Genomic DNA, 27,973 nt, shown 5'->3' with positions numbered 1-27,973 from the left:
CATGAGAGACAGTCAAGTATTCAAAATGCATCTTCTTTCCCTTCTGCAAGACTTTTTTTGATCAGAGCACTTGCTGTAAGGTATTATTCACCCATCTTGGGTCACTGGAGTTGGCGAGTCAGATCTTTCTGTTTTACCTCAACTCCTGGACTTCAGAGATGCCTGTAAATCTAAGAGCTCTGACCATTCAGATTTAGGCCAAAAGCTGAAATATCGTTGCAAAGAAGATCTGTAGCCAGTGGATAGGCTTACACAGTTGTTATGATGTTAACAGTGGCCCATGAATACTTTTAATCCAGTCTGTAACTTGACCCCTGAGAATGGGCTTTGTTTTTGTAAATGTGAGATAGAAATATTTTATGATCTCCCTATGTTTTGTAATGCTGTAATTTTTATCCAATTCACAGAAGCGTGCCAAAGGCCAAATGCTATTTGATCTTGTCTGTGAGCACCTCAACCTGCTGGAGAAGGACTACTATGGTCTGACGTTCTGTGACTCTGAAAGTCAGAAGGTAAGCAATATAATTCTGTCTGTCGCTGTTTTTTCTCAGTTTTCTGAGAAACACTGTCATCCATGCAGCAGTGTAACACGTACACAAGCCATTATAGTTATAGCCCTGTAGTTGGAGGAAAGAAAAAGGACTTCTTTTTCACGGTGCTTTCCAAAAACCAATTTCAAATAAGAATTCCAAATAGTTTAATAGCCAATGCAGAAGAAATCTCTCCATTATTGTCAGATATACAACTAGTTATAGCATCACAGAGCATGAAAATGGGTCTTTTGACTAACTTACACTCAGTGACCACTTTAGATTCATAGAAAAATACAGCAGGCCAATCTAGTCCAGGCCGAGTCATTTAAATTGCCTACTCCCATCGACCTGCACTGGGACCATAGTCCTTCATACCCGACCAGCTAGGTCAGAGTCAGAATCAGAATCAGGTTTAATATCACTGGCATGTGACATGAAATTTGTTAACTTAGCAGCAGCAGTTGAATGCAATACATAATATAGAAGAGAAAAAAATAAAATTTAGAAAAAAAGTGAGGTAGTGTCCAAGGGTTCAATGTCCATTTGGGAATCAGATGGCAGAGGGGAAGAAGCTGTTCCTGAATCGCTGAGTGTATGCCTTCAGGTTTCTATACCTTCTACATTTTGGTAACAGTGAGAAAAGGGCATGCCCTGGGTGCTGGAGGTCCTTAATAATTGATCCTGCCTTTCTGAGACACAGCTCCCTGAAGATATTCTGGGTCTTTGTAGGCTAGAACCCAAGATGGAGCTGACTAAATTTACAACCTTCCGCCGCTTCTTTCGATCCTGTGTAGTAGTATCTCCCACCACCCCCCCCGCCATACCAGACAGTGATGCAGCCTGTCAGAATGCTCTCCATGTTACATCTATAGAAGTTTTTGAGTGTATTTGTTGACATCCAAATCTCTTCAAATTCCTAATGAACTATAGTTGCTGTCTTGTTTTCTTTATAACTGCATCGATATGTTGGGACCAGGTTAGATCCTCAGATATCATGACACCCAGGAACTTGAAACTGCTCACTCTCTCCATTTCTGATCCCTCTGAGGACTGGTATGTGTTCCTTCATCTTACCCTTCTGGAAGTCCACAATCAGCTCCTTCGTCTTACTGACATGGAGTGCCAGGTTGATGCTGCGACACCACTCCACTTGTTGGCATATCTCACTTCTGTACGCCCTCTCGTCACCACCTGAGATTCTACCAACAATGGTTGTATCGTCAGCAAATTTATGTGATATTTGAGCTATGCCTAGCCACACAGTCCTGAGTATATAGAGAGTAGCACAGTGGGCTATGCACAAACCCCTGAGGTGCACCAGTGTTGATCGTCAGCGAGGAGGATATGTTATCATCAATCTGCACAGATTGTGGTCTTCGAGTTAGGAAGTCGAAGATCCAGTTGTAGAGGGTGGTACAGAGGCCCATGTCCTGCGACTTCTCAGTCAGGATTGTTGGAATGATGGTGTTAAATGCTGAGCTATAGTCAATGAACATCATCCTGACATGCTGTGTTGTCCAGGTGGTCTAAGGCTGTGTGAAGGGCCATTGAGATTGCATCTGCCTTTGACCTATTGTGGCGATAAGCAAATTGCAGTGGGTCCAGGTCCTTGCTGAGGCAGGAGCCCATTCTAGTTATGACCAACCTGTCGAAGCATTTCATCACTGTAGATGTGAGTGCTACCAGGCGATAGTCATTAAGACAGTTCACATTATTCTTCTCAGGCACTGGTATAATTGTTGCCTTTTTGAAGCAAGTGGGAACTTCTGCCTGTAGCAGTGAGAGGTTGAAAATGTCCTTGAAAACTCAGGCCAGTTCATACCTATCCAATCATCTCTTAAGTTTGAAATTGAATGGCATGTACCATTTGTGCTGGTAGCTTGTTCCACACTCTTATGACTCTCTGCGTGAGGAAGTTTCCTCTCAAGTTCCCCTTAAAATTTTTACCTTTCACCTTAACCTATGATCTCTAGTTATAATCCCACCCAACCGCAGTGGAAAACAGCCTGCTTGCATCTACCCCATCTATACTGCTCATAATGTATATACCTCTATGAAATCTCCTCTCTGTCTTCTAGGTTCTAAGGAATAAATTCCTAACCTATTCAATCTTTCCCTATAACTTGGGTCTGCCAAACCCGGCAACTTCCTTTAAAATTTTCTCTGTACTCTTTCAATCTTTTTTACATCTTTCTTGTAGGTAGGTGACCAAAACTGCACACAATATCCTGAATTAAGTCTCACCAATGTCTTGTATAACTTCAACATAACATCCCTTCTCCTGTACTCAATGCATTGATTTATGAAGGCCTGTGTACCAATAGCTTTCTTTGCACCCCTATCTACCTTTCAAAAATTATGGACCTGTACTCCCAGATCCTTTTGTTCTACCACAGTCCTCAGTGCCGTACTGTTTACTGTGTAAGACCTACCCTGGTATGTCCTACTGGATGGCAACACCTTGCACTTGTCTGAATTAAGTTCCGTCTGCCATTTTTCCAACTGATGCAGATCCCTCTGCAAGCCATGGTAGCCTTCCTCGCTATACACTATACCCCCAGTCTTGGAGTCATCTGCGGAATTGTTGATCCGGTTAACCACATTATCATCCAGATCGTTGAACTAGATGACAAACAACCACAGACCCAGTGCTGATCTCTGCAGCATTCAACTTCACAGGCCGCTCAGTCAGAGAGGTAACCGTCTACTACCACTCTCCAACTTCTCCCATAAAGCCAAAGTCTAATCCAATTTACTACCTCAATTTGACCAACCTCCAATACAGAACCTTGTCAAATGCCTTGCTAAAGCTCATGTAGACAACATCCACTGCCTTGTGTTCATCATTTTTATTAGGTACACCTGTACACTTGCTATTAATGCAAATATCTAATCAGCCAATTTTATGGCAGCAACTCACTATACAAAAGCATGCAGACATGATGAAGAGATTCAGTTGATGTTCAGACTAAACATCAGAATGGAAAGAAATATGATCTAAGTGACTATGACCATTGAATGACTGTTGGTGCCAGACAGGGTGGTCTGAGTATCTCAGGAACTGCTGATCTCCTTGGATTTTCTTGCATAACAGTCTCCAGAGTTTACAGAGAATGGTGCAAGGAACAAAAAACATCCAGTGAGCGCCAGTTCTGAGGGTGAAAGAGGGCAGAGAACGACCAGACTGCTTTGCGCTGACAGGAAGGTAACTGTAACTCAAAAAAAAAACATGTTACAACAGTGGTGTTCAGAAGAGCATCTCTGAATGCACAACACATCGAACCCTGAAGTTAATGGGCTCTGGCAGCAGAAGATCATGAACATACACTCTGTGACCTCATTATAAGGTACAGGAGATATCAAATATTAGCACCAACTAATAGCTACTCACTGATTTTAACCCCTTATGTCTCCCCATTTTTTCCCACCTGTGTACACTCTGGAGTAATTTGTAATACCCAGCAAACTTAGTAGGTTGCACAGCTTTGGGTTGAGGGAAGGAACTGGAGCACCTAAAGAGAATTCATGAAGTCAGAGGGAGAATGTGCAAATTCCAGACACAAAACACTGCAGGGCAGGGTGGAAACTGGGTCTTTGGGGTTGCGAGGGAGTAGTAATCATGAATAAGAATATCATGGGAGGTTTGTAATGTATGGTCTGTCACACTTTTTGTCTAGCCAGGACAAATTCAGAGTTAGAGATGCTGGATAATTGAATGTAATATAAGATGTTTATGAATAAACAATCAATGTTTCGGGCTAAGATTTTTCACCTGCCTTGAAGGAAGGTCTTGGCCCAAAACATCAAATGTTTACACTTTTCCGTAGGTGCTGCCTGGCCTGCTGAGTTCCTCCAGATTTTCTGTGTGTTGCTTTGGATTTCCAGCATCTGCAGCTTTTCTCATGTATAAGATGGTTATGTTGGAGCATCTTTCTGGAATAACATTCAATTGGTCTATTATCAAAAATGTAGAGGATTTAAGTTGAACTCTTTTTATACTAGGGCCTTTTAAGAGACTCTTAGCTACATGGAGCTAAGAAAAATGGAGAGCTATGTGGTAGGGAAATTCTAGACAGTTTCTAGTGTAGGTTACACAGTCGGCACAGCATTGTGGGCTGAAGGGCCTGTGATGTGCTGTAGATTTCTATGTTCTAATAGTTGTCATGGTTATAAAATGATACAAAAATAAGAACTTATTTTGTACTTAACCATATAACCATATAACAATTACAACACGGAAACAGGCCATCTTGGCCCTTCTCGTCCATGCCGAACTCCTACTCTCAGCTGGTCCTACTGACCTGCACTCGGTCCATAACCCTCCATTCCCTTCCTGTCCATATATCTATCCAATTTAACTTTAAATGTCAACATCGAACCTGCCTCAACCACTTCTGCTGGAAGCTTGTTCCACACAGCTACCACTCTCTCAGTAAAAAAGTTCCCCCTCATGTTACCCCTAAACTTTTGTCCTTTAACTCTCTTTGTCCTCTTGTTTGAATCTCCCCCACTCTAAATGGAAAAAAAGCCTATCCACGTGAACTCTATCAACCCCTCTCATAATTTTAAACACCTCTATCAAGTCCCCTCTCAACCTTCTATGCTCCAAAGAATAAAGACCTAACTTTCTCTGTAACTTAGGAGATGAAACCCAGGCAACATTTTAGTAAACCTCCTCTGTATTCTCTCAATTTCAATTTTATTGACCACATGAAAAACGAACCCATTTAAATCCCTTTTGTCTCCAATTCAACCTACCTAATCTTTTGGGTTTTCTGACTTCAAAAGCCAGCTAATACCAAAATAATGTCTTCCAGACCATAACATAAGACGGGTCCCAAATCAGAGGATTGGCAGTGAATTCAAACACTAATCAGCCACGAGGGAATCTGACTGCTGTAGCAGGCAGGCATCGGTAAAATAAAGACAATTACTGTTTAGGTTGATGTCTTCAAACTGCTCTCACCATTCAAGCATTTGGAAATGATTTTCAGCGTAGTTCATGTTGAACACTGAAGGGGCAGAGCGATAAATTAAACCATCGCTGTTACATTGCCACCCTGGCTGAATTCCTGAAAATGGAGATAACATTTAATTTCTTACTGCATATTTGTGAGTGAATTTGAGACTGATTGAAGTGGATGATTACAACATGGATTAAAAAAAACAGATTTCTAAACTACAACCAATTTTCTCCCGATTTCCTGCCTTCCATGTTTCTGTTGCTGTTACCTTTGTTGTGTAGAATGGTTTGCTGCAGTAGTAATTATCCCGCTGATGAGATCAGATTAGGACTGTGTATCTTTCTCTGTGATACGTGCAATCTCATCTTTAGAGTTAACCACTGCAAACTTGTAAAATGAGTAACCCTTAAATAGGAACCACGTAGTACTGTGTGGCTCATCACTTATAATGGAACAACAGTCATGCAGAGCTTTATGATAACTGCAAGTCCAGCTTGCCTTAGAAATGGGGTTTATTTTAATTGCCTTTTGAGAGCAGTAAGCAGGGCTTGAAAGGGGTCTCCTTAAAAGAAAAAAAAGGACAGTTGTAGACATTTAGTTTTTGTGCATGAAGATCAGAGCACATTTTATGAGTAATTAATGCAGAAAACCAGGAAATTGCAAAGGGTTCACAAACTTTTGCAACTAGACACACACATACGTGCAGGTCAGACAGCATCTGTGGAAATGAAGGAGACCCTTCTTCAGGACTCCTATATAGCTAGAGTGTCTAAGACTTTTGCATGATACTGTAGTGATTTTATGTGTTGCACTGTACTGCCGCAAAAAAAATTAATGACTTGTGGGCTGAGAGTGGAAAGGGGGGAGGCAGAGGGGAAGGAGCGGGAAGCACCAGAGAGGCATTCTGTAATGATCAATTGTTTGGAATTAAATAACCTTGTCTGGTGCCTCAGGGCTGGGGTGTCTGCACCCGTGCCACTCCCTGCCCCAGGCACTCCTTCTCTGCCACCTGTCTCGCACCTCTCTCGCGACGCTCCACCCATACCCTTCCCGACATCTTTTGCTCCTGCCAGAGTTACAAACTCACTCTCCTCTCCATGTTGATAAATACAGTACTGTGCAAAAGTCTTAGGCATTTATATAGCTAGGCTGCCTAAGACTTTTGTACAGTACTGTGTGTCTGTGTGTGTGTGTGTGTGTAAGTTTTTTCTCATTCCATAAAAGCTTCAGCTTATCATTTCCTTTATAGTTACACATATTTTGGATGGTTCCAAAATAAAAATCTGAGCTGCTGTCTTTAAGCTCCGTGAATGTGCTATTAAGAAATGGGCTAATAATTAACGAGTGGAGACATTTTTCGTCACTGGAGCTGCACATTCAGATATTTTTATGGTTTTCGCTATGGCTACAACACGTACTTCTAGTTTCTGGAAGAGGTGGATAATGCCAGTTTTCTTCATTTGCTTCTGGATATGCGTTCTTAAAGCAATCACTAAATTGTCATTTTTATTATCACAGCCAATGTATCGCTGCAGAGCTAAATACACTTTTGGAGGGAAAATTATAATCAGTTGTTTTCTATTTATGGCTGATGTATAAACAAAATCGCTGAACACTGAGTTTCATGTTTGACTAGTGCCTCTGACTATTCTCAGAAGAAACAATTTGACAACAGTATTTATAGAATAACATACATGCTTTGCATTTCAATGATATGGTCACACTAAAAACTTAAAATGCTTTAGATGTTGTAAATAACCTTGGTCACGGGCAGTAACCTTGGTCATGAGCATGTGAAAAGTAGGTGCGTGAAAACATTAATGTTATGTTTTTCTAATGAGCATTTTTTATTATTTTCAGAACTGGTTGGACCCTTCAAAAGATATAAAGAAACAAATTCGAAGTAAGTCTTTCATGCCTCTTTGTCTATAATTCTCATACCGCCAGTTTATGTAAGGAGATCTGAAGAATAAGTTTTATTTTGACCCTCCCATCTTGTGCACACAATTTGATGTGTGATCATTCAGGTATGCAGCATAACTTGCTTATTCTTACCTCTCCTACAAGCATGGCTTTAACTGTCAGCATCACTTAAGATTATCAGTTTCTGGAATTGATGCTGTCACCTTGCTGGTGATGAATTCTCCTCCTTTGCCATTCTGTTCCAATTTTTACGCTTGTCTGCATTTCATTGTCATCTACTTTCCAGATTTGTACGTCAGCTGTTTAGCTTTCTATTTCTGCCATGGTCGAGCCATAGTGTTCCACAGTACAGAAGTGGCTAAATGTCCATGCTGGCCATGTACTGTAATCCCATTTGCCTTCATTAGGTTCATCCTTTTATGCCTTGTCTATCCAATGCTTCTTAAGTGTTGCGACTATATCTACCACTGCCAGCAGTGAATCCTAGCTAACAGCCGCTCTGTGTTTAAAAATATAACCTTTCCCCAAAATCCCATTTATAACAAGGAGAGATTATCCCGCACGTTATATGAAACATAAGAAAGTCTGAACCAAATGTATCCCTAGTTATTGAAAAACAGTACTGTCTTATTCCTGTATCAGAGCAGCACAGCCACGTTGTAGGACTTTTGATATCTTTTGGACCCATCCTCTTGATAAAGTAGATCAAACAGGCAATCAGTGTCGGCCTAACCCAAATCCTGCAAGTGAATTAAAACTTCCATTCAATCCAGTCTGAAGATTATCTAGGATTTGCCTCTTAGAAAAATAATGAATTTTCTATCTTAAAATTTCTATGATAAAGAAATGTAAAACACTGAATAAATTGTGAGTACAATAGCTTGAGTCTATTTGGCTGATGGGCAGGGTTAGTTGTATTCTTTAAAGTTGTTTTTGTGAAAACTATTTTGAAACTGTTGAACCTTCACCTTCAAATTGTAATTTGTATTAGTGATTTATCAGCTATTGAATACAGTCAGTCCTTTATTAACATGTAATTCGGTCTGCAAATTTAAGTTACAAATCTGATTGTGAAGTGTCTCACTATAATTGACTGCAAATGACTTGAATTTAGCCATAAATTAATTTTCCACTGCATGTTATCTTGGGAAAAAAAGCTTGACAAAAACCTTTTATACCTTGTTTAGTTGCTTAATTGGGGAAAAAATTTCTGTCCCATTTTAAATGTAGCGGGGAAGTAGCAGATGGTTAATTAAACATGAAAATCAAATATGAAAGTGTCATTAATTACTTAAAGATTATTTTGATAATAAATGAGAGAATAGCACTTTCCATTAGAGAGCGATTGGATTAAAACATGAATTAACATGCTTCTGCAGTGTTCACTGCTAAAACAATGCACTCCTTGCAGTGCATGGACTAGAGTTTCGATACAAATCTTTCCATAGCAGCTGATTTCGCACAGCAGGTCTATAGACATTGACTCTTGGGAAAGCTGATGGGCCTCAGAAAATAGGTCAATTTTAATCTCTTCCATTAAAAAGAATTTTCTTTTAGTTCCTGCATTTAAGGTACTTCTAACCTCGAGGCAGAGTTGCAATGGTTCTTTGGCTCTTGGTTGCTTTTTTTGTGCTATTTTCAAGGCTTTTTCCTAAGCAAAACCACTCCTTATTGTGTGATTGTAATTCAGTTTAAAGGTTGAACGTGTACCAGCCTTGCAGTGTGTGGTCCATGCAGAAGCAGACCCTAGCTTTCTTTACACACTCATTCCAATCAAATCTACGAGGGCAACTTACCTTTTGTATTGTCCTTGTTATATATTTCATGTGCCTGGCCTTCCTTTATTCTGCAGGTGGCCCTTGGCATTTTGCATTCACAGTGAAGTTCTATCCTCCAGATCCAACCCAGCTCTCTGAAGATATCACAAGGTAAGCTTAGTGACTTTTTTTTTGACTCATAACATCACGAAGCTGTTCACTAAATGTTGATGGCAAGGGCAGCATTGTCTCTCCCTGAAGAGGAGATGTCGAGCTGCTTCCTTGGCTGTGGTTTACTTAGCAGTTTGGATTTAACCGAATGGTTTCCATGACCACCTCACAATGTATTTAAGAACCAACTGCTTTCTTTTGGCTCCTCTAAAGAGCATTGGGTTTTTGAGACAATATTACTTTTGATGAATTTTTATACTGGATTTATTGAACAGATTCTCTGGCTTCCAGTCCGGAGTTGAGGAACAGATTCCACAGCCCAGAGAAACCGGCCTTCTGTCCCAAAATGTCCATGCTGATTATCAGTTATCCATCTACACTAATTCCATTTACCAGCACTTAGCCAATTTCATATTAACATATTTATTAAATGTTGCGAGAGTACCTGCTTCCATCACTCAACCAAAATGACACTTGACCGTTTATTCAGGAGCATAACTACTCTGCTCTCTGGAGATGTATTTCAGTTTTAATTTGATCTTTCAATTTTAAAGATAAATATTTTTCTCCATCAAATGGTAACTTCTTAAAAAAACTTTAATAAAGATTTTGTTGCTTGATAGAGAACCCTTTCAAGGTCAAGAAGTACAAAGGTCAAGTACCTCTATTATGTTAGTTGTTCTCCTTTAAATATTCTCTCTGATTTGGAAAAAGGGATTACGAATGTGTCTTCTTCAAGATCCACCACAATGAACATCTTTGCTTCATGGTACTAATATATTGGTCTTATTTTTGTGTTCTGCTTTCCTGTGACTTTTAAAATTCAATCTCTGTTTAGTTACAAGCCATGAAAATGTTTTTTTTTAATAGGCTGAGGTGAACTCTCTTAACGCTATGTTTTTAGGATAAACCAGATGCAAGTCACAAGTGCTGTAACTTGACACAGAGCAGCTTTGACTGATGCCTTTTCAGAGTGTCAGCTTTTGTTTTCACCTTGTTTTTAACCTATGTTCATTTGTTGTAAAAGCTTGAACAACTGCAGTGAAAACAAGAACTTGCCACTCAGAAGCATAGAAATCTGGGGTGCTGAGATACTGATCTAGATTTCTTGAAGACAGTATGTTTCTATTCCATTTTAGACAAAATTAAAGAAACAGAAACACAGAAGGAACATGTTTTTGACAATGCTGTCAAATCACTTCTTGAAACCTTCAAACCTTTAAGCAAGGCCTGTGGGGCTGCAGAGGTCTGTGTGCTTCCTGTGTGATAAGACTGCTGAGATTAAACTGAAATATTATTGTTGAACTGTGAGCATTTCCCTTACTCCCTCGCTCCGCAGAGACTGAAATTTTCACTTTGGTATAAGTGCACCAGCTGAAGCATTCAGAAATCCACTGAGCTGAGTCAAGTGCGAGAATGTGTGTAACGCATCTCTGAACAGTGAACTCTTGACCTTTTGGGTTTGCACTTGAATGGTAAACCATTTAAGTGACTGGAGTTTCCCCCAACCTCGATATAACTTCCTGAAGCCACTTTCATTTTGGCAGAGAAGTGAACAAAATCAAGTGGAAGGTTAAACCGGACTTATTAGATAAAAATCTTAAAGTGCGCTTTGAAAAATAAATGATACATTCATGTGAAATCTTATTCCTGGCTAGTACTCTCCTTGCTCATAGTGAAGATGCATGGTGTTTTCATCAGTACCCTCAGGGCTAAATGACATGGTGGCACAATGTGATTTAAAATTGCTCTATAAAATCAGCGACCCCTGTTTTGTGTGCTGGGAAATATTTACATTTGGGAGTGTATTGTTTGAATTCATTGCCTCTGGTTCAGGTGAGGCACAGAAGAGAAAAACTGTCTCTATTTAATCTCAACCTTAGGTCAAGGCCTTCTCTCCCTAACTCCCTCAAATAACACAGACAAAATGCTGGAGAAACCCGGCAGATCAGACACCATCTATGAAAAGGAATGAACAGTCGAGATTTTGGGCCATGAGCCTTCATTAGGGTGGGGGTCCTGGCTTGAAATGTCAATTGTTTATTCTTCTCCATCGATGCTGTCTGACCTGCTGAGTTCCTCCAGCATTTTGTATGTGTTACTCTTGATTTCCAGATCTGCAGTATCCCTTAATTTATGTTTCCTCTCACTATATCAGCATGATATGTTTTGAGTTCCATTCGCCAATTGATAATATTTTGATGATAAATGTTCTGCTCACTGTGCTGACAGCCAGGAGACAGGATGGACTTCAATGCCCAAGGTCTGAGCTGGAGTTTAATTCAGGCCCCCAAAATGATCTGGCAATAAATACCCTGCTGATTTTTGTTGCCAAATTTTTTTTTTTTGTTAACATTTAAAGAAGGTTTGGCAGTACAGGATCTGCACTATTTTATGCCTAACTGATGAGGTTAAGTATGCTGGAACAAAGTGACAGTAAGCCAATATTTGATGCATGTTTTCTCACCAGTGATTGCTTTATTGGCTCTTTTTTACTTCAGGTATTACCTTTGTCTGCAGCTGAGAGATGATATTATCTCTGGGCGATTGCCTTGCTCTTTTGTTACACATGCTCTGTTGGGTTCATACACTGTCCAGGCAGAACTGGGCGATTATGATCCTGAGGAGCATGGACCTGACTATGTCAGTGAGATTCGCTTTGCACCAAATCAGACAAAAGAACTTGAGGAAAGGGTGATGGAGCTACACAAGACTTACAGGTAACAAACTATATTGTCCATGTATGCTCTGAACCACTGTAGAATGTCAATTTGTTGTTGTTAACATTGCCCTCACTGGAAAATCTCCCTTCTCTGCTAAACTACTGATTCCACACATCAGACTACATTGTTCTCCGTTGGCAGTCAGCTTGCAAGATCAAAAGCCACTGTCTTGTCAAATTCCCTTGCTAGCTTCTGAAGCTGCCAAGTCCCATTCTGGACTGTGTGAGGATTCATGCAAGATTAATCAGTGTCTCAACTTAAATGACAGAATATCAGAGTGCTCATGAGCAGTTTGCCTCTCAGCCACCAAACTCAACAAGGACTAGCACATAGAACATAGACCGTTCCATCTACCCTATCAAGACCCATGTTGTACTGAGATCATTTCTGAACTATAAAAAGTATGGCATGTTACAGCCATTGGGATTTGATAACAAATTGAACAAGTTTAGTTAACTCTCTTTTTCTGTTTGTATCAGAAGTGCCAGTTCTGTTGTACCCAACTGTAAAATTCACTCGGATCTTCTCTTTCTCAAACGCTGCCTGATCTGTCTATGAGCTCTCTCACTTCTTCCACAAATGCAGCCTGTCTCTTTGGGTGTTTCTGTCATTTTCTTATTTAACTTCAAATTTCTACTGTCTGAGCTATAGCTTTTTTTTCCTGCGATACAGAGAATACATTTTGTTTGTTTAATGTCTCCTCAAGACACAATTCTGCTGCTTCCTCTCCCTGCCCATTCCAACACTCACCATCCTAGGATCCAATCTGTGATCTTCATTGCACACCCTCTGTTGTGAATATAACACTGTATGCAGGTATGATGTTTTCACTCCATCTTGCAAGAGCATTCTCACCAGGGTCCAATATAATTGTTATAAAATCTTTTTAGTGTTGTACTTAAATTCTCTTGCAACAAAACCCAACAGACTGTTTGCTTCCTAATTGGTTGTTGAGCTAGCATGTTGCCTGTGTGATTCCTGTACAAGATCCCTCTGAATACCAGCAGTTTTATGAGACTGGGATGAGAGAACCATTAAGTAATGAGACTAGGTCGACGAGATCTTTTCTCACTGGAGCTCAGAAAAATAGGTGGGGGGGGTGCGATAGTGGGGGTCTTATGGCAATACACAAAATTATGACACGGGAAGTTCAGCTGGCATAGGAGTCTTGGTAAATGGGGTCACCCACTATGGACTGAGAGATATCTTCACTCAGATGGTGGTGAATCAGTAAAGGTGGTGGAGGGCAAGACATTTTTATGAAAAATGGGGTTAAGTTTTTGGACACAATTTGTCATAGGGTACGTGGACAGAACAGAAATGTTATCATTGAGACAGGTTAAGCCATGAAGATGTTGAATGGTGAAGAAGACGTGAAGGGCTAAATAGCCCACATCTATTTTCAACACTTCAATGATGTTATCAAGTTCCTGTTCATCATCATCTGAGAGTAAGGATCTATTTCCAAGTGCCTTTGGCCATTATAATTTTAGCTTTGAAAAGGATTTTAAAAGAACTAAATCCTATTATCACTAAACAGTGAAAATGATTACTTTGGTACGAGGGACATGGTGAACTCAAGCAATGAAATATTTGATAAGAATTGTTTATCATTTTGAAACCTGAAATTCTATTCTGTTCAGTGCTAGTGTCTGTTTTCCAAGTCATTGTATTCAACAGAGACAATAAGATTTTTTTGTTTATTATGATTTTACCACAGGGGCATGACACCTGGAGAAGCAGAGATGAACTTTTTAGAAAATGCTAAGAAACTCTCTATGTATGGAGTGGACTTGCATCATGCCAAGGTAATCATTGTTTTGAATCCTAGACTTCCATGGATTTCTTTAACAACAATCAGTTGCTTTGGTGCTGTTAAGGGAATCTGTATGAATAAAACAAAGATTAACTGAGACTTATTACTAAAAGTTTGTGGCTTTACTCTCTGACTGCACAACACAACCCTTGAAGAAACATAGGGATATTATCTTCAATGCCATCAGTTATCCCTCAATATCCACATTAGATATAAGAATTAGCTAATCATTATCACATTGATCTTTGTGGGAGCTTGCTTTGTGCCAAGTTCTACAACAATGACTGTACTTAAGTGCTTTTTTGACAGTAAGGTGTTTCTGGGCATTGTGTAAGAAGTGGATAAATTTCCTCATGGAAGTTCCCCCCCCCCCCCCTTAAAGTTTTCCACAAATACCAATGATGTATATATTGTCATTTGTGTTTAATTTGTTTGTTCCTGCTGAACATTCAGAACTGTTTTCCATTATTATGAGCATAAAGCATTACTTTCTAAGCATCTTGTGAAATATAATGAGATTATAGATGGATGCTGCATCAAAGGAGTCCATTTCTATGATCTTCTGCCTGAAAGACTTGTCTAGTTAGATGCTCTTTCCTCATACTGGGACTTGAGTTCTCCCCCCCCACCCCCCCACACCACCCTTTTCCAATTCCCTTTCTAAAATTGCCACTCAATTCATTTTTATGACCTCTTCAACAAATGTAATCTGTTTTCACTCTGGAGAGTTTATTGGTAAAATGAAATTACACTTGCCATTTATTTTGCCCTCATCTCCGGTTTTAATGTAAGGCGTGTTTCCTCAGGCAAGGAAATTAAGCTTCATCCTTGTAATATAATAAGTCATTTTATAAGATCAACTTTAACTTGGTGTTAACACAAATAAAAAATGTGTTTCTACATTGGTTGATCATTTAAGGAAATTGCTTATTCATGAAGGTGCCACTCTTTAGAAAGGTGGATTTACAATGATGCTGTAAATCATTCTCCTTTTTAAAAATAGGAGAATGGAAAATCCTACAAAAGGTAGTGGATTCGGCCCAATACACAATGGGTAAAGTCCTCCCAACTGTTGAGCACATCTACATGAAACGCAGTTGTAGGAAAGCAGCATCCATCATCAAAGATCCTCACCAGCCAGGACATGCTCCTTGCTCACTGCTGCCCTCAGTTTGAAGGTACAGGTGCCTCAGGAGTTGTACCACCAAGTTCAGAAGTTACTACCCCTCAACCATCAGGCTCTTCTAAAAAAAAGGATAAATACATTCACCTATTGAGATGTTCCCTCAACCAATGATTACACTTGAAGGACTCTTTATCTTATTATTTCATGCTCATTATTCATTGCTATTTATTTATAGTTGCATTTCGGCAGTTTGTTGTCTTTGGTGCTCTTGCTCTTTCATTGATCTTGTTTACAGTTACTATTTTAGAAACTTGCTGAGTATGCCTGCAGGAAAAAGAATCTCAGGGTTGTATGGCTGATGTGAATGTACGCTGATAATAAATTTTACTTTGGACTTTGATTCTCTCCCCTCCCAGTGGAAAAGTGCAGAGAATTGATCCCCAGCACCCTAATGAATAGTCATGCTCCAGTCATCGTGCTTTTCTTGTTCAGATTGAGAACTTGTCCTGTGAAGATGCTCGGATTGTGAACGGTGCGAGGGAGGTTCGGATTGCCATTCGATGTCTTTTTGAGTGTGTTGACCTGATGTTATACTTCCTAAATCTCTAAGCCACAATTACGAAGAAAATCTGAACTTTGTGTAACTTAACCATTGGCCGTCACTTTTGACTGTCTTGTATTTCTCATGTCAAACATTGATAAACCATTCAAACCTTCTTTTGTCAGAAACTTAAGAAATATGCATGCACTGTTAAGGGAGAAACTCCAAGATTGCTTCTATTTTTATTTAGAGATACAGCACAGTAACAGGCCTTGCAGCCCACTGAGCCTGTGCCCACCAATGTGACCAATAAACCTACTAACCCAAATTTCTTTGGATTGCGGGAGGAAATGGGAGCACCTAGATGAAACCCACACGGTGACAGGGAGAACATAAAATCTATGCGCAGACCGTGGCGGAGTTGAACCCCTCGTTGCTGTCTCTGCAATAACGTTATGTTACCGTCTGTTTAAAATATTTCAGTTTTGCAACTTAAAATAACTGAATCGTAAAGAGCAACACCTCATATACGGTCTAGGTAGTCGAGCAACACCTCACATACCGTCTAGGTAGTCTCCAGCCCCTTGGTATGAACGTAGAATTCTCCAACTTCCGGTAATTCCCTCCCCCTTCCTTCCCCTATCCCTCTTTCACTCTGGCCCCTCCCCCAGCTGCCTATCACCTCCCTCATGGTTCCGCCTCCTTCTACTACCCATTGTGTTTTCCCCTATTCCTTCTTCGCCTTTCCTGCCTATCCCGTCCCTGCTTCCCCTCTCCCACCCCTTTATCTTTCCCCTTACTGGTTTTTCACCTGGAACCTACCAGCCTTCTCCTTCCCACCCTCCCCCCACCTTCTTTATAGTGCCTCAGCCCCTTTCCTCTTCAGTCCTGACGAAGGGTTCTGGCCCAAAAAGTTGACTGATCGTTTCCATGGATGCTGCCCGACCTACTGAGTTCCTCCAGCGTGTTTTGTGTGTGTTGCTAAAATAACTGAGTAACTTCATTATATTGAGCATGAGAGCACTGAGCAAGTAATGGGTGAGTTGGCAAAAAAAAGATGTTCAGACTTATTTTTAAGCCTAAAACATTGAAATAACATTTTCAAGGATGACTATCAACAATAAAATAATTATTGCCTCCAATAAATTGTCTGTCACCTAATATTCCCTCATTGAAAATGCGAAAGCATGTACTTCAAGACCCAAAAAGAAACTTGCAATTATGCTATTTATGCATTTTTTATGTTTCAATTATTTTAATGAGTTAGACTAAACAACAGGCAAATTAGTCAGATAAACAGTGGCTTGAGGGCCTGGTGTAGACCCATTATTAAAGTGTCAATTTCTAACCATTATTTGAGTAGATTTGTCACTTTCTAATTGTAATCTTTCAGCATGGTTTCACAGGCTGATATCTGGGAAATTGTTGCTTTCCAAAAATTGTGCAAGCAATGGTGATCCTAAAATCTTCCTGAAAGGAAACACAATAGTCCAGAAATCTGAATTCAGAATATCTTTTCAGGTTGAAGAGGCCATACCTGTAAGTCCATTGTTCTCAGTGGGTAATTATACACTGGAGAAGCAAAACGTGAAATTGTTGGGGGGGGGGGAAATTAGGGCAGTGATACCCCCCATATTCTTAATAATCAAAAACCTTTATTCATGCCCCCAACCTTTATTTATTATTGTTTGTTTATATTAAGTTATTATTATTTGCTGTATTTGTGTAACCTAACCAGAGGTTTGCAAAGGAACAGCTGTATGATACTGTGTGAAAATTTTCACATATAAAAATAGACACATCTGAACCTGGAACTTTCAATATTCCTCCTTTTCAAGATCTCTTCTCCCTAGTTTTCCAAGATCCTGTGTCCCCGCCCTCCACAGCACATCCCAGCGTTCTTCGCTTACCTTATGATCATTTATCCCTTCTCTTTGAACGATACTCAGATACTGGTATTACAGCAGTGCATTTCACCACAAGCTGCTTCAGAAGGGTCAGAGGTTTCACCTCAAAGGTCAAAAGCCTAATACTGGATGCTCTTCTAGACTATTTCCTATGCCTCAGTTGTGAGTTGTGGTATCAGGTTCTTAACAAGAAAACATGACGGTTACTAGGCTGCTCAACATTCAGACTCTGAACTGAATTGTTAACTGGAAAGCTTTAACTGCTGGTAATTTTGAACACATATTAATACCTTAAAATCACAAACCTCCTTTCTCTGTGCTTGTTGTTTATAGGACTCTGAAGGGATCGATATCATGCTTGGTGTTTGTGCAAATGGACTTCTAATTTACAGGGACCGGTTAAGAATAAACCGTTTCGCTTGGCCCAAGATTCTTAAGATTTCATATAAAAGGAGTAATTTCTACATTAAAATCAGACCAGGAGAAGTAAGTGATTTGTATCTTTGTTATTTTTCTACTATCATCAAACTCTTTCAATTTCTTCTTTCCATTTCTTCTCCCACTCTGCCCCTTAGTAATCTGCACTGGGTATTAGGAACCACTTACAGAAGCATGCCCAAGAAGTATTCTAGCAATGAGAACTACTCCTTTGTCTCACTCTAAGGACAGCACATGACAAACTAGGAGGTACAAAGGCATGAATGAGATTTTCAGAAACAGGAGCTGATGATTGTTTGTTTGTTTTATCCGACGATAACAGTTCGATTTGTGCAGTTCTGTTGTGTGTTCATAGATGGCTGCTGAGTCCAAGTTGTGACTGACCTCGACATCCACAATAAGTTCATAAAGCAGTGCTAGATCTGGACATGGAGCTGCTGCTATTGCTTTCCTCCTTTGTCGAGCAGCAATTAGTACTGCTTGCCGTCTCACCTCCAGGTTGTTGGTGGTTCTAGCCAAGGCTCGCCAGCCACTCTGGTCTTGCGCACTCTTTCAGCCGTTTTTGTGCAAGCCCAGCATGTGCAATGTTAACTGTCATGCAGGCTTTGAACCTCTTACGAGGCCTGCCTCGATTCCTCTTGCCTGGCGAAAGCATGCCGTTTAGTAGCTGCTTGGGAATTCAGAATCCTTCATATGTTTGCCACGTCCCATCCACCAAAGCTGTGCTTTCACAATCATGGCCTCAATACTCGTGGCCCCTGCCCTGTTGAGGACCTCTAGGTTTGTAGCGGAATTGTTGATCAATTGACACATCTAGCACAGGAGAACCATCGAGAATATGGTCCATTGTAGTGTCAAGCTCTGAAACTAGGGTGGATGAAGAGAGCCTTAAGACACGGAGGAATAGGATTTGATGATCTGCAATCAAAGAATTAGAACAAATTTATCATGAGACAGTGGTCAGGTAGTGGAATGATACCTTCAGTGTGTAAATGATGAAACAGTCAAGAGGAGGAGCTCTGGAGAATAATTTCTTCCTTAGCTCAAGGATACTGCAGCAAATTGTAATCTTGCAATCAGTTAACTGCACACAACGAAGGATTAGACATAGACATGACTGGCATAAGGCAAAAAGTAAAAATGCTGTTCATCTTGTTACCAAAAAAGGATAGTGTATAGCAGAGTATGGAAAAATTGTGCGTCCACAGAACGTAGATCATTGCCAAATGCCTTTAATGTTAGTGAAATAATTTTTCCAGAAAGGATTTTGATTGAGCAATTAATTAGGATCATTGCTAGTTTCATAATTGCAAGCATTTCCCATAAAGCAGAGTATGTGCACGGGTAGAAATTACAGTCGAGCTGTAAATATCCTCAAGGTGAGATTCAGTGACCTCTACAGGTGATAGACTGATAACTGCAAAGGTTGTATACATTATTTCTCTCCCACCTACTTTCCAGTAATAGGTTTGGCAAACTAGATTTGACAAACAGATTTGTAGTGCTGTATTGTACAAATTGAAAGATGTGCTCAGGGTGTTTGGTCATTATAAATCAGTTGTATAAATTCTCTAACCTTGTTGAAGTACTGACAGCAAACCACAATAATCCTTTTACATGACTATTGATAGATGTCTTGGCTGAATGTTACCGCAGTTGCATAACCGCTTCAAAGCTGCAGTGGTTTTCTTGCCTCCTGACATCAGGAATACACTTCTGCATAGCTAGCTCAGTGGATTCTAATGGAAGTGTCATTTCAATGAGGTCATATAGTCAGAGTGACCCGAGCATTATGAAAATTTCTGTTTTTATATTTGCTATACAATCATTGGACATGCCGGCATGGAGGAATTGGTGCATAAGCTTTAAAGTGGAAGTATTAGAGTTTAGTTAAAGTGTATATTATTGACTGGCAAACTGAATTTTTTTTTAAGATTCTACCTTCACGTAACGGGAAGTAGGAGAGTATTTTGGAGGAACTCAGCTGAATGAGAAGCATATGTCAGTTGGAGAGGGGTATGAGGGAAAGAGTTGTCAGATGTTTTGGGTCAAAAGCCTGCGTCAGGATTCCCACACCTTATCAAAAGATGCTGCTTGACCCGCTGAGCTCCTCCAGCAGATTGTTGTTCCAAATTCCAGCTTCTGCCGTCTCTTCTCACACTCTCTCTCTTTGGAAAGCTGCCTGTACCGAGCACCAGTGAGGGTAGGAATAGGATGATTTGGTAGATGAATGCATGACTGACAAGTTGGTGCTGGGGGCAGGGCTTCAGAATTCTGGGTCATTGGGATCTCTTCTGGGGAACGCATGACCTGTACAAAAGGGACGGGTTACACCTGAACCCGAGGGGAACCAATATCCTTGTGGGCTGGTTTACTAGAGCTGTTTGGGAGGGTTTATTCTAATTTGTTATGAGGATAGGAACTAGAGGATGGAGCTGAGGATGGACAGTTGATGTATAAATAAATGCAGTGTGCAGTGAAACTCAGGAAGGACAGGGAGAAAATAGGGCAAAGTAACAGTGGTAAAGGGGAATAAAACTGAAATGGGTGATGAATACAGGACTGAAGATACAAGGGAGATGTCAGCAATAAGTTTTTCACGCAGAGAGTAGTGGGTGTGTGGAATGCACTGCCAGTGACAGTGGTGGAGGCACATACAATAGGGTCTTTTAAGACACTCTTAGATAGGTACATGGAGCTTAGAAAAATAAAGGGCTATGCAGTAGGGAAATTCTAGGCAATTTCTAGAGTAGGTTACATGATCGGCATAATTTTGTAGGCTGAATGGACTGTAATGTGCTTTAGATTTCTATGTTCAATGTTTTATTTGAATGCATGCAGTGTATGAATGCAGGTATATGATCTTGTAGCTCTATTAAGAGATTGGCACGCATGACCTTCTGAGTATCACAAAGTTGAGGCTGATAGAAGATTATAGTTGGGAGCTTAACATCCAAAGTTACACGTCGTATTGAAAGGACAGGCAAGTACGCAGAGTGAGTGGGATGACTCTGTTAGTTAAAAAATGAAATGAAATCCTTGGAAAGAGATGACATAGGATCAAACTCTTTTGGCATTAGACAATAACTTGCTTGGGAGACATTGCTTGTAGGTAAAGGATGTCTGGCAAGAGGGATGATTTTTAAAGTGTGATAGGGCAAGCATATTCCTGAAGTTGGGGAAACCCTCAATATTATCAGGGAAAAGAAGGGCCAAGGCGGCTAATATCAAACGATTCCATTGAGTATGAGGAATGTAGGTGTACTCTTCAGAAATTTAGGAGAGCAGTAAAGGGACATGTGATCGCTTTGGCAGATAAGGTTAAGCATTTTACGAGATTCTTTCAGTATATTAAGTACAAAATGATAACTAGAGAGAGAATAGATCCTCTTATGGATAATTACAGAGGTGGACAAGATGTTAAATCTGCATTTATCATGGGGAAGATCATGGAAGCAGGCAGTTGAGGAAAGAGAATGGTGATGTAACATATCCACATTACCAAAGGAAAAAGTACTGTAAATCTTAAAGTGCATAGAACTGGCTAAGTTCTGGAGGCCTCGCCAATTGTATCCTGGAACATTGCGCTAAGCTAGGGAAGAAAGTGAGGTACTGAAAGGTGACTAAGGTTGCGCCTTTATCTAAGAAGGACTGAAGGGACGTGCCAGGGGACTACAGGCTTGTGAGTCAAACATCAGTGGTGGAAAAATTACTGGAGGGGATTATGACAGACAGGATCAGCTAGTGCTTGGAGAGGCCATGGCTGATAAGGGATAGTCAGTGTGATTTTGTGCATGGTGACCTGTGTATCACAAATCTTGATTATGTATGTATGTGATAACCAAGAAGATTGAATAGGCTAGGGTGGTAGACGCTTCCAAGTAGAACTTCAGTAAGATCTTTGACTAGGTTCCACATGATAGGTTAGCTTACATGGACTCCAAAATGAGCAGGCCAATTGGATAAAAAATTGGCTTGCCAAATAAGAGTCATAGGGAGGTAGTGGAGCGAAGTTTTTCAGATTGAAGGCTTTGAGCTTGTCCTGTCCAGTGGTGTGCCGCAGGGATGGTTGTTCATCATCTGTATTAACAATTTGGTTAAAAAGTTACTCATCCAGTAGGGTCTTCCTCCTCAAGTTGGTGGAACAACTCCATATTTTGTCTGGATAATTTCCAACACAGCATAAACAATGATTTCTCTAATTTCTGGTAGTTTTTCACCCCTCCCTCCTCTCTTTCCACTCCCCATTCTGCTTACCCTCTCAACCCTTTTTGTCTTCGTCTGTCCATCATCTCCATCTGGTTCTCCTCCTCTTCTAAGGTCCACTTCCTCTCTTTTTAAAGTGCCTATAAAAAGTATTCACTCCCTTTGGAAGTTTGGAAGGTTTGTTTTACAACATCGAATCACAGTGGATTTAATTTGGCTTTTTTGACACTGATCAACAGAAAAAAGACTTTCATGTCAAAGTGAAAACCTCTCTACAGAGTGATCTAAATATACAAGGATAAAACACATAATTAATTGCTTAAGTATTCACCCCCTTTAATATGACACTAAATAATCACTGGTGCAACCAATTGGTTTTAGAAGTTATATAATTAGTTGAATTCAGATCAATGTGTGCAGTCAAGGTGTTTCAATTGATCGTAGTAAAAGTCATTACTTTTTATTGTCATTTTGGCCATAACTGCTGGTACAGTACACAGTAAAAACGAGACAATGTTTTTCAGGACCATAGTGCTACATGAAACAATACAAAAACTACACTGAACTACGCAAAAACACAACGCAAAACTACACTAGACCACAGACCTACCCAGGACTGCATAAAGTGCACAAAACAGTGCAGGCATTACAATAAATAATAAACAAGACAATAAGCACAGTAGAGGGCAGTAGGTTGGTGTCAGTCCAGGCTCTGGGTACTGAGGAGTCTGATGACTTGGGGGAAGAAACTGTTACATAGTCTGGTCGTGAGAGCCCGAATACTTCGGTGCCTTTTGCCAGATGGCAGGAGGGAGAAGAGTTTGTATGAGGGGTGCATGGGGTCCTTCACAATGCTGTTTGCATTACATATGCAGCATGTGGTGTAAATGTCTGTAATGGCAGGAAGAGGGACCCCGATGATCTTCTCAGCTGACCGCACTATCCGCTGCAGGGTCTTGCGATCCAAGATGGTGCAATTTCTGAACCAGGCAGTGATGCAGCTGCTCAGGATGCTCTCAATACAACCTCTGTAGAATGTTGTGAGGATGGGGGGTGGGAGATGAACTTTTCTCAGCCTTCGCAGAAAGTAGAAACGCTGCTGGACTTCCTTTGCTGTGGAACTGGTGTTGAGGGACCAGGTGAGATTCTCCACCAGGTGAACACCAAGAAAGGTGAACAAGAAATACACCTGAATCTGGAAGGTCCAACTGCTGGTGGGTCAGTATCCTGGCAGAAGCTACACCAAGAAGACAAAAGAACACTCCAAGCAACTTCACAAAAAGGTTACTGAAAAGTACAAGTCTGGAGATGGTTACAAAAAAATGTCCAGATTATTGAATTTCCCTTGGAAATTAAGTCAGTCATCAAGAAATGAAATGAATACGGCAGCTCTGTAAATCTGCCATCCTCAAAAACAGAGTGACCGTGGAAGAAGGAGGCTAGTGAGGGAGGCCACCAAGGAACCTATGACAACTCTGGAGGAGTTACAAGCTTCAGTGGCTGAGATGGAGAGATTACGCATACAACAACATTATCTGGGTGCTTTACCAGTTGCAGCTTGGCAAAGGGAAAGCCACTGTTGGAAAGAAAAATTCACATGAAATCTCAGCTGGAGTTTACCAGAAGGCACGTGGGAGACTCTGAAGTCAGCTTGAAGAAGTTTCTATAGTCTGATAAAACAAAATTGAGCTTTTTGGCACACCAAACACCACACATCGTCAAAAACACACCATCTCTAGTGTGAAGCATGGTGGTGGCTGCATTATGCGTGGGGATGCTTCACTGCAGCAGGCCCTGGAAGGGCTTGTGAAGGTAGAGGGTAAAATGAATGAAGCAAAACACGGAGATCCTGGAGGAAAACCTGGTGAAGTCTACAAGAGAACTGCAACTTTGGAGAAGATTTGTTTTCCTAGCAAGAAAATGGCCTCAAGCATAAAGCCAAATCTACACAGGAATGACTTTGAACAGCAAAGTTAATGTCCTGGAGTGGCCATGTCAGAGTCCAGACCTCAATCCAAATTGAGAATTTGTGTCTGGACTTGAAAAAGGCTGTTCACTCTTGATCCTCGTGCAATCAGACAGAGCTTGAGCAGATTTGTAAAGAAGGGGGAAAAATTGCACTGTCCGGATGTACAAAGCTGATAGAGACCTAGCCACACAGACTCAGGACTGTAATTGCTGCCAAAGGTGCATCTACTAAATATTGATTTGAAGGAGGTGAATACTTATCCAATCAAGTATTTTGTGCCTTATATTTCTAATTAATTTAGATTACTTTCAGAATCAGGTTTATTATCACTGACATGTGACGTGAAATTTGTTAACTTAGCAGCAGTTCAATGCAATACCTAATATAGAAAAGAAAAAAAATAATAAGTAAATCAATTACAGTATACATTATTGAATAGATTAAAAACGTGTGAAAAACAGAAATACTGTATATTTTTTTAAAAAGTGAGGTAGTGTCCAAGGGTGCAATACCAATTTAGGAATTGGATTGCAGAGGGAAAGAAGCTGTTCCTGAATCACAGAGTGTGTGCCTTCAGGCTTCTGTATCTCCTACCTGATGGTAACAGTGAGAAAAATGCATGTCCTGGGTGCTGGAAGTCTTTAACAATGGATGCTGCCCTTCTGAGACACCGCTCCTTGGAGATGTCCAGGGTACTTTGTAGGCTAGTACCCAAAATGGAGCTGATTAAATTTACAATCTTCTGCAGCTTCTTTCAGTACTATGCAATAGCCACCCCCCCCATACCAGTCAGTGATGCAGCCTGTCAGAATGCTCTCCATGTTACATCTATAGAAGTTTTTGAGTGTATTTGTTGACATCCAAATCTCTTTAAACTCCTAATGAAGTGTAGCTGCTGTCTTGCCTTCTTTATAATTATATCGATATGTTGGGATCAGGTTAGATCCTCAGAAATCCTGACACCCAAGGACTTGAAACTGCTCCCCCTCCCCCTCCCCCTCCCCCTCCCCCACTTCTGATCGCACTATGAGGATTCGTATCTGTTCCTTCGTCTTACCCTTCCAGAAGTCCACAATCAGCTCTCTCGTCTTGCGGATGTTGAGTGCCAGGTTGTTGCTGCAGCACTACTCCACTTGTTGGTATATCTCACTCCTGTACGCCCTCTTGTCACCACCTGAGATTCTACCAACAATGGTTGTATCGTCAGCAAATTTATAGAAGGTATTTGAGCTATGCCTAGCCACACAGGCATGTGTATATAGAGAGTAGAGCAATGGGCCAAGCACACACCCCTGACGTGAGCCAGTGTTGATCGTCAGCAAGGAGGATATGTTATCACCAATCTGCACAGACTGTGTTCTTCCGGTTAGGAAGTCGAGGATCCAGTTGCAGAGGGAGGTACAGATGCCCAGATTCTGCAACTTCTCAATCAGGATTGTGGGAATGATGGTATTAAATGCTGAGCTATAGTCGATGAACAGCATCCTGACATAGGTGTTTGTGTTGTCCAGGTGGTCTAAAACTGTGTGGAGAGCAATTGAGATGCATCTGCCATTGACCTATTATGGCAATAGGCAAATTGCAATGGGTCCAGGTCCTTGCTGAGGCAGGAGTTCAGTCTAGTCATGACCAACCTCTCGAAGCATTTCATCACTGTAGATGTGAGTGCTACCGGGTGATAGTCATTAAGGCAGCCCACATCATTCTTCTTTACTTTGTGGAGACCTATTTCACTTTGACATGAAATATTCTTTTTCTGTTAATCAGTGTCATAAAAAAGCTAAATAAAATGCACTGTGATTCGATTTTTAAAGCATGAAAACTTCGGGGGGGGGGGAATACTTTTTATTGGCACTGTAGATTCCTCCTCTTTCAGCACTTTACCTTTTCCACCTATCACCTCCCAAGCTACTTCATTCCACGCCCCACCCACCCTCCTTTCCCTTTACCTGGCCATACCTATCACCTGCCAGCTTGTACTCTTCCCCTCTCCCTGCCACCTTATTCTGGTTTCTGCCCCCTTCCCTTCCAGTCTTGATGAAGAGCCTCAGCCCAAAATATTGACTGTTTGTTCCCCTCCACAGATACAGTCTGACTTTTACCATAGAAACTACAGCACAGAAACAGGCCTTTTGGCCCGTCTTTGCCGTGCCAAACCATTTTCTGCCTAGTCCCACTGACCTGCACACGGACCATATCCATCCACACACCTCCCATCCATGTATCTGTCCAATTTATACTTAAATGTTTAAAAAAAAGAACCCGCATTTACCACCTCGTCTGGCAGCTCATTCCATACTCCCACCACTCTCTGTATGAAGAAGCCCCCCCTAATAATCCCTTTAAACTTTCCCCCCCTCACCCTTAACCCATGTCCTCTGGTTTTTTTTCTCCCCTTGCCTCAGTGGAAAAAGCCTGCTTGCATTCACTCTATCTATACCCATCATAATTTTATATACCTCCATCAAATCACCCCTCATTCTTCTACGCTCCAAGGAATAAAGGCCTAACCTATTCAACCTTTCTCTGTAACTCAGTTTCTCAAGTCCCGGCAACATCCTTGTAAACCTTCTCTGCACTCTTTCAACCTTATTTATATCCTTTCTGTAATTTGGTGACCAAAACTGAACACAATACTCCAGATTCGGCCTCACCAATGCCTTATACAACCTCATCATAACATTCCAGCTCTTATACTCAATACTTTGATTAATAAAGGCCAATGTACCTAAAGCTCTCTTTACGACCCTATCTACCTGTGCCGCTACTTTTAGGGAATTTTGTATCTGTATTCCCAGATCCTTCTGTTCCACTGCACTCCTCAGTGCCTTACCATTAACCCTGTATGTTCTACCTTGGTTTGTCCTTCCAACATGCAACACCTCACACCTGTCTCTATTAAACTCCATCTGCCATTTTTCAGCCCATTTTTCCAGCTGGTCCAAGTCCCTCTGCAGGCTCTGAAAACTTTCCTCACTGTCTACTACACCTCCAATCTTTGTATCATCAGCAAATTTGCTGATCCAATTTACCACATTATCATCCAGATCATTGATATAGATGACAAATAACAATGGACCCAGCACTGATCCCTGTGGCACACCACTAGTCACAGGCCTCCACTCGGAGAAGCAATTCTCTACTACCACTCTTTGATTTCTTCCATTGAGCCAATGTCTAATGCAATTTACCACCTCTCCATGTATACCTAGCGACTGAATTTTCCTAACTAACCTCCCATGCGGGACCTTGTCAAAGGCCTTACTGAAGTCCATGTAGACAATATCCACTGCCTTCCCTTCATCCACTTTCCTGGTAACCTCCTCCAAAAACTCCAATAGATTGGTCAAACATGACCTACCACGCACAAAGCCATGTTGACTCTCCCTAATAAGTCCCTGTCTATCCAAATGCTTGTAGATTCTGTCTCTTAGTACTCCCTCCAATAACTTACCTACTACCGACGTTAAACTTACTGGTCTATAATTTCCCGGATTACTTTTCGATCATTTTTTAAACAACGGAACAACATGAGCCACTCTCCAATCCTCCGGCACCTCACCTGTAGACTTGTGTGTGTCACCTCACTCGTGTGTGTTGCTGAACATTTTCAGTATTTGCAGACGTGTGTGCATGTTGGTACATTTGTAAATGACACCAATTGGTGGTATAGTGAACAATGAAGAAGGTTATCTGAGACTATAACAAGATCTAGATCAAGTGGGACAGTGGGCTGACAAGTGGCAAGTAAAATTAACTCAGACATATGCAAAGTGTATCACTTTGGTAAGTTAAACAGAGCAAGAGCAAGACATGGACAATACATGGTAGGGCCCTGGACAGTGTTGTAGAAAAGAGGAACCTCGGGACACATGTGCATAGTTCCCTGAAAGTGGTGA

General features: G+C 40.9%; 1 protein-coding gene across 8 annotated transcripts in view; it reads left to right on the top strand.

The window, feature by feature from the left end:
• LOC134342753 (band 4.1-like protein 1) overlaps nucleotides 1-27,973 on the top strand; it is a 326,173-nt gene that overhangs the window by 237,590 nt on the left and 60,610 nt on the right. For all 8 annotated transcript variants that reach the window (XM_063041282.1, XM_063041274.1, XM_063041277.1 and 5 more), the window contains 6 exons: nucleotides 408-512; nucleotides 7,358-7,400; nucleotides 9,273-9,348; nucleotides 11,850-12,068; nucleotides 13,792-13,879; nucleotides 17,795-17,947. In XM_063041282.1, coding sequence (XP_062897352.1) covers nucleotides 408-512; nucleotides 7,358-7,400; nucleotides 9,273-9,348; nucleotides 11,850-12,068; nucleotides 13,792-13,879; nucleotides 17,795-17,947 — 684 coding nt within the window. The remainder of the gene's footprint in view (nucleotides 1-407; nucleotides 513-7,357; nucleotides 7,401-9,272; nucleotides 9,349-11,849; nucleotides 12,069-13,791; nucleotides 13,880-17,794; nucleotides 17,948-27,973) is intronic.

Source organism: Mobula hypostoma, chromosome 2 (genome assembly GCF_963921235.1).
Source record: "Mobula hypostoma chromosome 2, sMobHyp1.1, whole genome shotgun sequence".
Lineage (NCBI taxonomy): Eukaryota > Metazoa > Chordata > Chondrichthyes > Myliobatiformes > Myliobatidae > Mobula > Mobula hypostoma.
The sequence above is the reverse complement of the archived record's forward strand: the minus strand, read 5'-3'. Positions and strand labels throughout refer to the sequence as shown.